The 14,236-nt window shown below is 43.0% G+C and overlaps 1 protein-coding gene across 4 annotated transcripts in view; it reads right to left on the reverse strand.

Annotated features, from left to right (window-relative positions):
• Me2 (malic enzyme 2) overlaps positions 1 to 14,236 on the reverse strand; it is a 50,924-nt gene that overhangs the window by 14,207 nt on the left and 22,481 nt on the right. For all 4 annotated transcript variants that reach the window (XM_031366008.1, XM_031366009.1, XM_031366007.1 and 1 more), the window contains exons 8-12: positions 12,690 to 12,799; positions 12,495 to 12,592; positions 11,692 to 11,805; positions 9,033 to 9,147; positions 6,423 to 6,565 (exon numbers count right to left, since the gene is read on the reverse strand). In XM_031366008.1, the coding sequence (XP_031221868.1) occupies positions 6,423 to 6,565; positions 9,033 to 9,147; positions 11,692 to 11,805; positions 12,495 to 12,592; positions 12,690 to 12,799 (580 nt within the window). The remainder of the gene's footprint in view (positions 1 to 6,422; positions 6,566 to 9,032; positions 9,148 to 11,691; positions 11,806 to 12,494; positions 12,593 to 12,689; positions 12,800 to 14,236) is intronic.

Below are 14,236 nucleotides of genomic sequence, written 5' to 3' on the forward strand. Positions count from 1 at the left end.
TCTAGAAAGTCCAAGAGACTTGAGATGGGAGAGGATCCCAGGACGCAATGGGAATGACATTCGCCCAAATGCTCAACAGCGGGAGACAGAACCTGAAGAGACCACCCCCAGTACAGAGACATGGTCCCCAGTTGAGGCAGCGGGCCAACCATCCATCTTCAAATTTTTGACACAGAATTGTTACTGTCTAAAGGAAATGCAGGGACAAAATGGACCAGAGACTGAAAGAATGGCTAACCAGTGACTGGCCCAACTTGGGATCCATCCCATCTACAGGCACCGAACCCTGACACTTGCTGATGCCATGTTGAGCTTGCAGACAGGACTAGCATAACTGTCCCCTGAGAGGCCCTCCCAGCAGCTGGCTGAGACAGATGCAGATACTTAAGCCAAGCATTGGATTAAGCTCAGGGAAACCTATGGAAGAGTTAGGGGAAGGACTGAAGAAGCTGAAGGGATGGCAACCCCATAGGAAGAACAACAGTGTCAATTAACCAGGACCCCTCAGAGCTCACAGAGACTAAGCCAAAAACCAAGGAGCATACATGGACTGGTTCGTGGCCCTGGGCACATGTATGCAGAGGCCTGTCTTGTCTGGCCTCAGTGGGAGAAGATTAGCTTAATCCTGTGGAAACTTGATGCCCCAGGGAAGGGGGATGCTGGTGGGGTGAGGTGGGGGGAGGTGGATGGGGGAAGGGAGTAGATACAGGGGAGGGGAGGGGAGTGAAGAGCTAGGGGAGGGGAGCTAGGGGACCAGGAAGGAGAGGGCAACATTTGCAATGTAAATAAATAAAATAATTAAAAAACCAAAACGAAACAGGGCAACTTATCTTGGAATGTTTAAAAATATCTAATGTTAAGTAACATTTAAACACCCAATAAAATTAAGTTAAAAATTGATTTGCAGAAAACTGAAACATGTCAATACATATGGATAGACATAATGCCCCTACTCTAGAACATTCCACAGCTTGCCTGCAGCGCTAGAGTATGAGGATTACAGGAATGCTTCCCAGCACCAGGCCTGGGATGTAATGAGGTTCTGTGCATGTAGGGTAATCAACCCACCAACTGAGTTATGTCCCTGAGCCCTAACAGACTTTATAGTGAATGCCAAGTCATCTCAGCACTATGTTACATTGTGGTACTTTAGTGACACAATTTCATAATAGTACAGATTCAAAATTTAATTTCAAAATGGTACAAAGTATAGGTGTGGGAGCAAGCTAACTCTGCTGCTGGCCCGGACAAGCACCCTGTACAGACAACTCCATGTACTGAGTAATTTCCATGCCCTGGCGGTCAGATTTCATGACGTAGCTATCCCAGGCTGCAGTCCATTTAACTGGCTATTAAAACATGAAGACATTATTCAAACAGTCTCCTTCTGCAACTCCAGTTGTTCAGGAGGCGCAGGCGGCAGGGTTCTAGGGCCGCCTGAACACACTGAAAGTGTTCCTCAGTGAGTAGCAGAGGGTGTCAGAGCAAGTCTCTCTCCCCTCCACAGAGGAGCACCACAAACTTAAAAGGCAAATACAAAACTTAACCCCATTGTTCTGTATGACAGGGAGGAAGTATTTACAAGCTATGCTTCAATGGCTCCATGCTTTTATATTCTGGTAAGACTTCAAAGTTATAAAACTGTGAAGAGATGCACATCTTAAGTTTTTTCACACGTGTGTGCTTGTTGACACGTTAAGGTAAAATGGATGACCTATGGTTTGTTCCTCCCTTCCACATGGAACCTGCAGGCTGAACTCAGAACTCAGAACACCAGTCTCAGCAGTAATACCTTTACCTGATGAGCCACTCATTCCCCTAGCCTAAAATCTGCACTTCAAACTGACTGATTACAGTTTATCAAACTATCCTCCTTGGAGAATTCTATTCCTTCCAAAGATGTCTATTTAGTTCAATAATATTATCCAACTCGATAATATTCAGAAATAAAGTTCTCAAATACCTGAGCAGTATTAATTTACTACTTTATAAAACATTATATATATATGTATATACACATGCAAATATATATATGTAGTTACATATAATTTTATTAAAAAATGTCAGAGCTAATGATATATTGGGTGTGAGCCTTATATTCACTGGGCAAGAGAAAGGCTTAACTGGGAGAACAATAGTCATCAACATTTTACCCATATAAAACTAGGTAAAATATACCCAATAAATTGGGAGATAGGATAAGCAATGACGATGACGATGATGTTGATGATAATAATGGTAAAAGCTCAAGAACAAATTTTAAAAAACAATTAAAACTTTGTGTGTGCATGCTCTGCTGCACGCGTGTTTGTGCACCATGTGCTGCCTGGTACTTGTGAATGGCAGAAAGGAAGAGGTGAGCTGAAAAAGTGCTTTATGTTGATTTGTGACTGACTTAAAAAGGATTTCAATCAGTATCATAGGTATAAGTTCATTCTCTCTAACAGTCACAAGCATTTACTCTTCCTAACAGAGTAGCAAGAGGAAAGCAGGAGTGAGCGATAAGCACCCTAACAACGAGAAAGAGCAGGGCTAAGCAAGTCTGCACTGTGGACCCAAGCCCAAAGCCTTCCCTGCCGTCTGCCTGCCCAAGTCCAAAGCCTTCCCTGCCGTCTGCCTGCCCAAGTCCAAAGCCTTCCCTGCCGTCTGCCTGCCCAGGGGCATTCTGGGCTCTCCCACACTCATGTCCCCTCTGGTGACAGTAAGGAGGAGGCACTAAAAAAATGTTTCTTACAGAGTTTTACAAGAAGCAGGGTGTCACCACAGCAATGGTATTTAGGGCTGCGAGATGGGAGGAAGAAGGCTCCTGAGACCCCCGTGTGTGACCTCACCAGCAAAGGAGTGGCTGAGATCCCCAGCAGCAGAGCTTTGAAACTGAAGTTCACGGAGCATGAATCATAAAGGCCGCTAAGAAATACGTCAGGGCTGATTTATACCTGCAGAGCTGACCAGCTGGAAGGGGTGAGGACAAGATGGAACTCTAGGCCTTTAACAGCCACTGGAGGAGGAGAAGTAAAGGGTTCACCCCAGACCTCAAGCAATCACAGCCTGCCGTCCGCAGCGCTTAGCGCTCAGACACACAAGCCAGCAAACAACTACACTTTCAGAAGTAAAGGTGAGAGGAAGAAATAAAAATGGAGTACAGAAGAGAGATTTGGTTATAATCAGAAACTTTAACTAGAATTTGCATATTCAAGAAAGGAAACAAAAAGATAAAAGATGTCAATAGTCCTATGTGGTGGCTGGTGCAGGCCTGTAATCCCAGCATCTGAGAAGCCAAAGCCGGACACTAGGGGTCAAGCCTGGGCTACATACACAGCACGACTTTGTTTCAAAACAAACAACAAATCCACAAAGGGAAAAAGATATTCAGAAGAAAACTGAAAGTTAGGGTAGACTAAAAGTTAGAGGATAAACTAAGGATTAAACGTCACAACCGGAGGGGTAGTGACAGGGATTGGTGGTCACTGTGCCTGCTGCCAAGCCAGATGACTTGAGTTTGATAAAGAAAAGTGGCTGCCCAGGTTGTCCTCCGACCAACACTAACACGATGTGTTATGTGGCATATGTGTGCCCACACTCATACACACAGAATAAATAAAAATGTTTTTAAATTTAAATATGGCACAGTACTATTTACAATTATACATTTTAATCACTTATTTGTTGACTGGGCAGGGATGTACAAGCTCCTGCCAGGGCATACATGGAGTGCTATGAGGGCAACTTGTGGGAGTCAGTTCTCCCCTTCCACCACATGGATTCTGGAAGCTGAGCAAGGGTGCCAGGGTGTCAGGGCCAGGGCAGAGGCCTTCACCTGCCGAGCTGTGTCACTGCCACCTGTATACTATTTAAGACTCAACTTCTGAGAGAGATGTCTACAATCAATACCTAAGATCTTTAAAATCATCGAGGAGATGGGAAAGAAACAAGATTACCGGTGACTTATTAGTGGTGAGAAGATTAAAGACTTACTACATTCTTTATTCGAGAGTATAACCCAACCATTATATTCGTGAATATTTACATATTCAAGAAGTTAAATGAGAATTTGACACATCATGGTAAACGGAAGTGTAAAACTCACTTCCTAGGGCTTAGCAATATAGCTTAGTGATAGCCCGCTTGCCTATATGTGTATATCTGCAAGGCTGTGGGTTCATTACACAGAACAAAAAACCCCAAAGCTCCCAATCCCTGAAGTCACTCTGATGACCTCCAAGAACACAAGAAGTGATTCCACAGTGGACAGACAGTGGAGGCTAGAACTCCATCCTGCAGAGCACGGGGAAGCTCACCGCATAACAGCGCAGGAGCTGGTGTCTGCAGCCGAAACGCTCTACATCAGCATCAAAGGCCCCAAAGCCCTGACCTGCTACCAGCCTTCATGAAAGAAAAAAAAAAAATCCATTCCAGACAGCCATTGGTTTAAAAACAAAATAAAAGCCAGTCCTAGCAAAGGCAAAAGCTGCATGGATGGCCAGGGAATCCGAGGCAAGTAAAAGGATCATTTATGAAATAAGAACAAGAAAGCAGAGTTTCTGATTATTTTGAGTTTTTATAACTGAAAACTATAGATGAACTGAAACTAAGAACCCAAGGATGGATCAACAGAGTAGGAGAGTGACTGCCAACTGGAAGGACTAAGAGCGAGGCAGAGCTAAGTGGGTAGCACACACAGAAGCACAAACCCTCAACACCACAATCGAGTCTCACAAGAGAGAGCATATGGCCAAGGCAGAGACACCAGGTGTGCTTCCAAACTAAAGCAAACCCCAGCAGTCAGTTACCAACTACAGACTCAGGAGGACACTAATCTCCAGGGAGAACTAAGAAACTCTATGTGGGTCCAAACCCAAAGGAATGTCATCAAGACACAACCCAGAAAACAGCTAACTATTTTAAAGTACTACAGCAACTCCCAGTTGTTAATTCCAAGTGGGGTGAAAATGTCCTTCAAAATGAAGGTGAAATATACATTCAAGAGAATTCTTCAGACCCATACTTAAGAAGGTCTTCTGGGAGGAGTAGGATCCCAGACAGAGCAGCCAGACAGGAGGGATGGCCACAGAGAAACAAAGACACAAGCAAGCAAACAAAACAAAACATAAAGGTAGCAAATCTAAATGGATAGTTTCTATATAAAAAGAGTTAAGAAAAAAAGAAGCCTATTTGGTTTCAAAATACTCAGAAAAGCATTAGGGGCTTAGCACAGAGCTGGGTGAGCCAGTGAGCAGTAGCCGGCCTTCAGTGACAGCTCTCAGAGCTGGGCGAGCCAGTGAGCAGTAGCCGGCCTTCAGAGACAGCTCTCAGAGCTGGGCGAGCCAGTGAGCAGTAGCCGGCCTTCAGAGACAGCTCTCACGATAACTTCAAACTTGGTGACTCACTGCCATCTCCACTCAAACACTAACAAACTGAGTGTGCAAGAATGCCACACCAACCCCCGTAGAATCTATGTGACAAGTTCCACAGACTGAGGCAAAAACTTCAAAAGAAGGAGGCCTCTTGGAACTGGTTGTGGAATTCTTGCCCAGAACCACATATTGAGCTGTAGTTCTCATGACAATTTATCTATTTTGTTTTCTCTTATTCCTTTTCTTATTTACAACATGCTCCTGGTAGCCTAGGCCACAATCTTAAGTGAGAATAATAGGTAAGAAACCATCCTTTCAGATGGGGTCACTAACATGACCTTATCTCTGGGGAAACCAACACTTTACTTTATAAATAATTTGCAAAATTATATAATAGTATTATGATTGATAAAAACTTTCCCAACAATTTCATATGGCTACACATGTGTCATCGGAGGTGGGCTTTGGTATATGGAAAAGAAAGGCTTAAATAAAAAGAATTAAAATAGTTTAAATTTATGCACTGAAGATTTATAAAAAACAAAACAAAACAGGCATTAGATGTTAAACAATAATTGACCATAAAGATTTATTAGCCTGCTCTTAGAAATGTGCCACTGGCCTTGGATGGCCGCCCCACTGAACACATCTTATCAGAGTTGTGCCACTTAGATGGTTTCTATTAATCATGATGTCACCGGTTCTGTTTGTGATTCACTAAACACATCTTTTCAGAGTTGTAATATTTACTTGTTTTTTGTGCTTTACTGTGCCAAATGATAATGATGGTATTTGTGATTGCTTCATTGAACACATCTTCTAAGAGCTGTAATATTTGGGTTTTTTTCATGTATAAAAACCCCTACTTGAGAGCTATAAAATATACTCAGATTCAAACTGCCTTTGTGTTTGTTTCTGTTTGTCACCGCCGAATCCTTACCCACCTAGCTTTCAAGGACCCTCATTCCAGGGACCTCCGTACCCGAATGGGATGGTCTGTGGCACAAGAACGTGTAACTAACAAGCCAGTGAGACAGAACCAACTTGCATGATTTTCATTGATAATACCTCGGTAAGCGTGTATGCTTCTTCAGCTGTGCACTCGGCCTGTGCTGTAGGATTACTTAAAGCAAATATTACAGGCCTCTCATTGATAGAGGCCATGGCTTTGATTACACCGGGAGTAAAAAGCCGGCCAGCACCTGCCACTCCTGCAATAAAGGGGAAAAAACTTCAGCACAGACAGAACAAAGTGGTTCTTATTAACAGTGTTTCTACAAAACATGTACCATATGGAAACCACAGGTTTCGTTACAAAGATGGATTTTGTGTTGCTGAGAGAATACCATGGAGCACAGCTTCAGATATGAAAAGGAGAACAATGAAATGCTGAAAGTCTTCACTTACACATTCGTTGTCTAGCACACACAGTAAATTCTAGGACAACCTGTCCAGTGTGTGAGTGTCTCCATCATTCTAAGCTATGTGAGAGTCTACTCATCTGAGGGACCAAAATCAGACCCTCGGAGAGAGACCAGACTGCAGCTGCCAGGGCCTGAGGGAAATGCCACATTATTCAGTGTAGAATTTCTGGTAATGGAAATTCTTTATATATATAGTTAACATCCACTGACTGCAGTTGGAAATTCTTAAGTGGTATTCTTAATCGCTTTTGTTTTGTTTTGTTTTGTTTTTGAGACTGGGTTTTTTTGTATAGTCCTGGCTGTCCTGGAACTCACTCTGTAGATCAGGCTGGCCTCGAACTCAGAAATCTGCCTGCCTCTGCCTCCCAAGTGCTGGGATTAAAGGAGTGCACCACCACTGCCCAGCCGTATTCCTAATTCTTAAGTTGTCAGAAGACTGTCCTGACTAAACCAATCAACTTTTTGATGCAGGTGATTTACATTTATTAAGTTCTTACCATGTCCCAACACTAAACTAGACCACTTGGTATAAAAATAAACATAGGAGCTGGGTGTGGTGGTGCACACCTTTAACTGCAACACTCAGGAGGCAGAGGTAGGCAAATCTCTATGAGTCTGAGGCCAGCATGGTAACAAACACAAACAAAGCCAAAGCTGCTGTGGGGCTTGGGGATTGAGCTAAGTGGCAGATCACTTGCTAAGCGAACACAAAACCCTAGGTTCGGTCTCCAGCACTAAGAAAGAAAAACAGAATGTAAGGCAGCCAGGTTATAGCTGACAAAAGAGTAAACTAGAAGTTCTTCTTCAGCAAGTTGTTAAGAGAAATGTGTACAGGGTTAGGAAAGATCTGTGTGAAGGGAGAGCACTCAGGCCTTGGTGGGATCTGGAGGTAACTAAAGGAGGCCTACGCTGAGAGCAGTCCCTCACCTTCTTTCTGTTCTCTTGCTCCATGGAGTGACTGCATTCTCAGGTTTCCATACCAAGTTTTAAGAGGAGAAATGTAGAAAACCCTTTAAGATCTTCTTGGTGTGTGTGTGTGTGTGTGTGTGTGTGTGTGTGTGTGTGTGTGTGAATTAAAAACCACAGATGTATTTTTCTGAGCATAGGAACTCATTGTGAAGATTTTATAGTTAAACATTAAACAGAGTTCCTACATGAAAACTACTAGAAGTTCATGAGTGTGAACTCAAAAGCTACAGGTACAGAGAATTGAATAGCCCTGCATCTGTGCTAAGAACTCAGGGCTGTGTCAGCACAGATGTCAACAACAAGTGCCAACATCGGGAATCACATGGAAAGTTTCCACTTCGAAATTCTCACTCTGCACTGGATTTTGCTGGTATAGTCTGTCAAATGACCTTGGCCTTTAAAGTGGAGTTTAACAGCCACAACAGCTCTAGGAGCAAAAACACCATAAAGAGCCAGGCTTGCAGTCCTAGCAACTTGGGAGGCTCAGGCAGGACACACCCTGGAGCCCAGAGATTCAAAGCCAATTTACAGGTGAGTTTTCAGTTAAAGTTAAAATGTAGCTACATTCACTACTTAGTGTCTACATGTGTAAGTCTGGAGACAACGTGTGGGAAACGTCCTGTTCCTGCCATGCGGACCCTCGGGGCTCAACTCACATCCCCAGATTTTCAGCAGCAAGCACCGTTACCTGCTGAGCCATCTCGCTGGCCCCATTTCCAGAATTTTAGACATTTCACTGTGTAGCCCAAACTGGCCCTGGATTCATAATCTTGCCTTAGTCTCTGTTGTGTTGAGATTATAACTGTGTACCACATGCCTAGCATGGAATTCTGTCCCTTAAAACCTTTTGCAGAGAAGCCAAACAGTTTGAGTCATCTCTCTTTATCTGTGAGGTTCTGTAGAGATTCGATCCATGTACATTTTCAATACACGGCAACAATGCAGAAGGAAACAAAGCTGTGTATGTACTGAGCATGTGCGACCTTTTTGTATCGTTGCCTAATAATAGCTGAAGAACCACTTACACAGCATTTACACAGCAAAAGTCACCAGAGGTGCCCTCAAGTACACACGAGATATGCACAGGTTATGCGCAAGTCCTACACCCCTTAGCATAGAAGATTTAGGGGCACCAGGTTTGGGTGTATCTAGTCCCTAACACACAGAGAGACCACCTGCATATGCTCAAGGCGAGGTAAAATACAGCAACTTACTTTAGTAATTCTACATGTGAGTTATGACTGACAGTTAAATAACAGGATTCTGTATGAACATCTTCACTTACCAATTATAACTGAAGGCTTAAGTTTATTTACTGCATCTTCAAATGTTGCAGGTATGTTCTCTGGGGCCTCATGAGCATATGGTTCCTGGTTACTGTCTATGCTAGCAGTCCGCCCCTGAATGTTTTGATAAAGTACAGTATCAGTAAGTGCATATTAAAGATAAATTGAACATATGAATTATCAACTAGATATATTTTGCCCTTATAAAACAAATGTCTTTTGATTTACTTTTCTCTTCAACCTCTATCTGCTAATTCTAACTTCACAGAATCCAAAAACAGTTCATCAAATCAATTACATCCAGAAACATTGCAGTGTCGCTCAAAAAGTCATTCCCTCTATGACGGCCTCCTAAATTTTGTATTTACAATTAAGAATCTTTAGTATTTTAGAAATGTAACATAGCATATATTATTTATTTGCCCACCGTATGTGACGTCCACAGCCTAAGAAACTTATGAACAGCCACATCAAAATGGTTTCTTGGTACTTAGGAGCAGAACCCCAGGGCTTGGACATACTAGTCAAATACTTTACTGTTGTTAAGGCAAACTCCCCAACTGCCCTCCCCCTCTAAGAGATGGTCTTAGGGGACCTGGCCTCAGCCAGTCTAAAGCTTATTCCATAGTTAAGGCTCTGCCCCACCTCACCATCTCTAACTAAAAGCGGTTAAGACCATTCAGAATCCTGGCTTCTTATACTGACTTGGCACCATCCCAGCTCTGTAGAGTGGGAACTTAGTGAGCAACTCACCGTCTTCAAAAGGATGACAGGTTTGGGGTCACTAGAAGAGATCTGAAAGCCCAAGACCCAAAGGCCTAGCTCCCTATGCATTCTAAAGAGCAGAACAAGGACAGGCTTTGAGGTTGGAGGGGAAGAGGGATTCTCAGCTGCGGGGGAAGGGGAAGCTGTTATAGCCACTGCCAAAGTTGCAGTCACTTTAGACCCAGACCCTTGATGAAAATCGAGTGAAGGTCCACAAGGTAAAGGTCTAAGCTGTATGCCAGCAGACACATGTTCCCCTCCAGGTAAGAGCATGACGTTACAGCCCTTCTCTTCTACATGTGCTAGCAAACACTTCAGCCACAGCACGGTGGGAAACCCTTCACGATTCAGAGTCTGGGCTTTATACTCAGGCAACATGCTTAGGTTTGGGTTCTGCCTCCATCTCTTTGAAACTGTGACATGGAAAAGGTAAAACCTCTGTTCATTAAAAAAAAAAAAAAAAAGTCCTCTGCAACAAGTGCTCTTAACTGCTGAGCCATCCCTCCAGTCCTCTACGGTCATTTTAAACTTGTTCCTGTGATTATAAAATTTCATAAGAAAAAAAAAAAGGAGCTAAAAAAATTTCATAAGGAAAACAAAAACAAAATAAAAACACAATGTCTACTCCCACCCCTCAGCCTCCCAGCCTCCCCACCTAAGGACTTGAGTTTTGACAGGACTAAAGGCAACAGGACATTTAATATTATCCCAATATCTGATTCCTGACAGGAAGAGAAAACAGCCAGGATGAGAGCCATGTACATGCTTGATACATATAAATGTATGTGGAGATAGCATGCACTATGCATATAACTGGGAAGGAAATGTCCTGTTATTAAATTATGGGGGAGACATGGGAAACTAAAACAGCAGTGCATACTGGGTAAATGGAACACGTATGTAATACATACCCACTGGAAACTGTTAGATGACCAGTAGTAGTAACAATGCAAAGGAACGCAGGCCTGGAGGTGCAAAACTCACCCAGGGTAGGCCCTCACCAGACATGGACTGACACCAGGGCTTAGGACTTACACATTCCAAGATTTAGGAGTTTCTGCTCAAATAGTAAATAGATGCACTGCTAATAGTTTATGCAGGATGGTGAATTCCAATTCAAGACTTAACTTACGGGTGTAGCCCAATGGTAGGATGTTTATGTTTGACTAGCATGCATGTAAAGCCTTGGGATCAATCTCCAGTACCATAAAATATTTGAGTTTAAAAGAGTTAAATACAATCAGACATAATAACTATTTCATCTCCTAAGAGCCTGAGAACGCTAGAGAGTGTGTCTGGTGGCGAGCAGATTATGATTTTAAATATGAACTAAAAAAGGACAGTGTATCTGTAACTACCAATTTCACACAACAACCTAAGATTACTTGATAAAAGTCTAAATGAGGAATTATTTAGACCAGGTTGGCCTTTGGGTATGGCAAGTGGGAGTTAGACACATATGTATAAAGGGTGTATGGAGCAGGGCGGGTGGGGAAAGTTGTGGCTGAATTGCCTTAGTTAAGGTTAGATGGACAACCTGCTCTGAATGTGGCTGACTGCATTTCACCGGCTAGCCTGAGAACAGGCACTCATGCCTTTACTCTCTGCTCTTGTCTGTGGAGTGACAGTTTCAGTTTTTGTCTTGACTTTCCCATAGTCATGGATTATAATCACAATTATAAGCCAAGTGGGCCCCATCTCCCCTGTATTGCTTTTGGTCTGGGTCATTTTATCACAGCAAAGCAGGCCAGCCAGCCAGGCAGGGTGACCTGTGCTGACGACAAAGTATATGGCAGCTTCTGCACACTGGCAGGTCAGTGAGGGCCAGGATGGCAAGAGATGGCACTGCCAACGCCCAAGGCTCAGGTGCTTCCCCAGGTCCTGCACCCTTACCTTAACTAGCAAGCCACTCTTGTCGAACATCCAGATCTTCCTCTGTGCCTCCTCTTCTGAAAGACCATTTTCCATCATTGATATAACTATAAGACTCGCAATTCCAAGTGCAGCCTGCCCAGTAAACACATTTAAAAATCAAGACTTTGTGAGACTATCCTATCAAGTTCTAAGACTATGGTTCAACCTTGCCTTGGAAGTTTTATATTTTATATTCATGATATTAATAATTTATCAGTTTTCCTCCCAATGAGAGTAGGTGTGACCTTAATAACCTAAAACTTCAAATGTTTTCAAGTTGTAGCTGAGGTGACTTTGTTGATGTGTACACAGTATGTTTTTATATAAAGAATATAATTGCTAAGTGAAGTATATGATGACTTCTATGAAACAAAGACAATTTTTAAATAAAAAAAAATCAAGACTAGATTATGAGGTGATACCCATTAGCTCTGTACTCCCTGTAGAAATCATATGTACACAGGTTCTTTGTCAGTCTCTCTGACCACAAATTACTTATTTTATAAGAGGTCATGATTCTCGTACAATTTCAGTGAAATCTAAATTCCTTGTGATCTTCAAGAAGTGCCAATAAGCTGTCTTATTTTCTTTTCACAGTCTCTTTATATAGCTCAGACTGTCCTGGAACTCACTCTGTAGACCAGGCTGGCCTCTAACTCATCTCTGCCTCTGCTTCCTGAGTGCAATAGGATAAAAGGCGTGTGCCACCACCCCCGCCAATCTAACTTTACAAAAGAAAACGGAGTATTGGCTTTACATTGTAAAAAGGTTTAAAAACTTACCTCTCCTGCTCCAAGAAATAAGATTTTGTGTTCTGAGACTGATTTATTAATAACCCTTTGGACCGCAAAAAGACCAGACAAAGCAACTGCAGCTGTCCCTGTAGGAAAACCCAACATTTTAAAAATGAAATAAATAAAACACACTTTATAAATGCTTAAAAAGTGGGGGGGGGAACCCTTTCATTCTAGCTTTACCTTGAATGTCATCATTGAAGGTGCAGTATTTTTGTTGATATTTTCTTAAGAACCTGAATGCATTATGATTCCCAAAGTCTTCAAACTGAATGAGTGTGTCCCGGCCGTATCTAGAAACAGCAAAGTCTTAATAACTTTGTTGAAAGCATCACTACTAAACAGGTTTTCTATTTCCTGTTTCCATTACTAGAATCTGAAAGTTAGTTAGTATACTAGCTCAAGGCCATGAGTTTCAGAGCTTGTGAAAGTCTACAGCCAAACTGCAGACGCCTGTTACTTCAAGGACACGGCAGCACAAATGAGCCATGGCCACTGCCCGTGTGTCCAGTGCATATGAGCACTTAATAACGCCCAAAAGGGACTCTCTCTACAAATTATAGAGAGTAAACCTCTGAAATGGATATGTTTATTTACATAACAAGAGGATATATTAAGTAAGAAACAACTGCCAGTGGAGAGGGTTTTTTTTTTTTTTGGTAAACAGCAATAATAAGGGAAGGCCATTGCAGGTATGTGCATCCTGACACCACAGGGGCTGAGGCAGGAGGACCACAGGTTTGAGGCCAGTCTAAAAAACCCAGGGGAGACTGACTCGGACAAATAAGCCAAGGGAAAGAAGAGGCGGGAAAGACTTGAGAGGGAGTTGCACCGAGTCTTCATCTGGGAAACTCGGAAGCAGCAGGAGAGAGGGGAGTTAAACAAGATTTGAACTTTCAGCAGCCAGGGGTGTGTGCATATATCAGGGTTCACACTGGAGGACAAGGAGAAGCTGGCTAAGCCAAGGAGGGCACAAGGGACTTGTGTGCCTCATGTTGACTCCCTGAAGAGGAAGTCACAAAGATAGCCTGCTGGTGGCATCATGTGAATGAGCTGAGGACAGGAGCAAGACAGAAGCAAGAGCGACAAGCCTGTGGTAACACCGGAAACATGAGGCCTGTGCCATGGGACTTTAGAACAGACAGTGAGGAGCCAGTTCAGTGCTAAGGCAGTTGGCATAGCCAAGAAAATGCCACCTGGTCCAGGGAAGGCAAGGGAAGGACGAAGGACCAGAGGGCAGAGTGTGAGGAGACGAGCAGCTCAGCCCTGAATTGTCTTTACCTAGAGGAAGGAACCCATTTCTGAGTATCTTGTTGCCTGTAATTTTAAAAGCTGAGTTTGCAAGATGGCTTCCAGAATTTTACCCCCTCAGGTAAAAGTGCTTGCCTACTAAGTGTGAGGACTGAGTCCAAATACCAAGAATCCTCATAAAAGCTGGATCCAGTGAGCATATGTAAATGCAGCACTCTTACAGGGAGATAGAAAGCAGAGCAGTTGAGTCTTTGGGGGCTTAAAAAGTATGCTATAGAAGAGTATATGGTAGAAAAAACAACAGCGAGTCCCTGATTCAAGGCAGAAGTAGCGATGGACACCAGAGGTTATCTTTTGATCTACACATGCTCGCCTTAGTACATGGGCCATAAACAGAGATGCACATACACGTACAACACACACACACACACACACACACACACACACACACACAGACCACACACACATACACAGAGACA

The sequence above is a fragment of the Mastomys coucha genome, unplaced genomic scaffold (genome assembly GCF_008632895.1).
Source record: "Mastomys coucha isolate ucsf_1 unplaced genomic scaffold, UCSF_Mcou_1 pScaffold13, whole genome shotgun sequence".
Taxonomy (NCBI): Eukaryota; Metazoa; Chordata; class Mammalia; order Rodentia; family Muridae; genus Mastomys; species Mastomys coucha.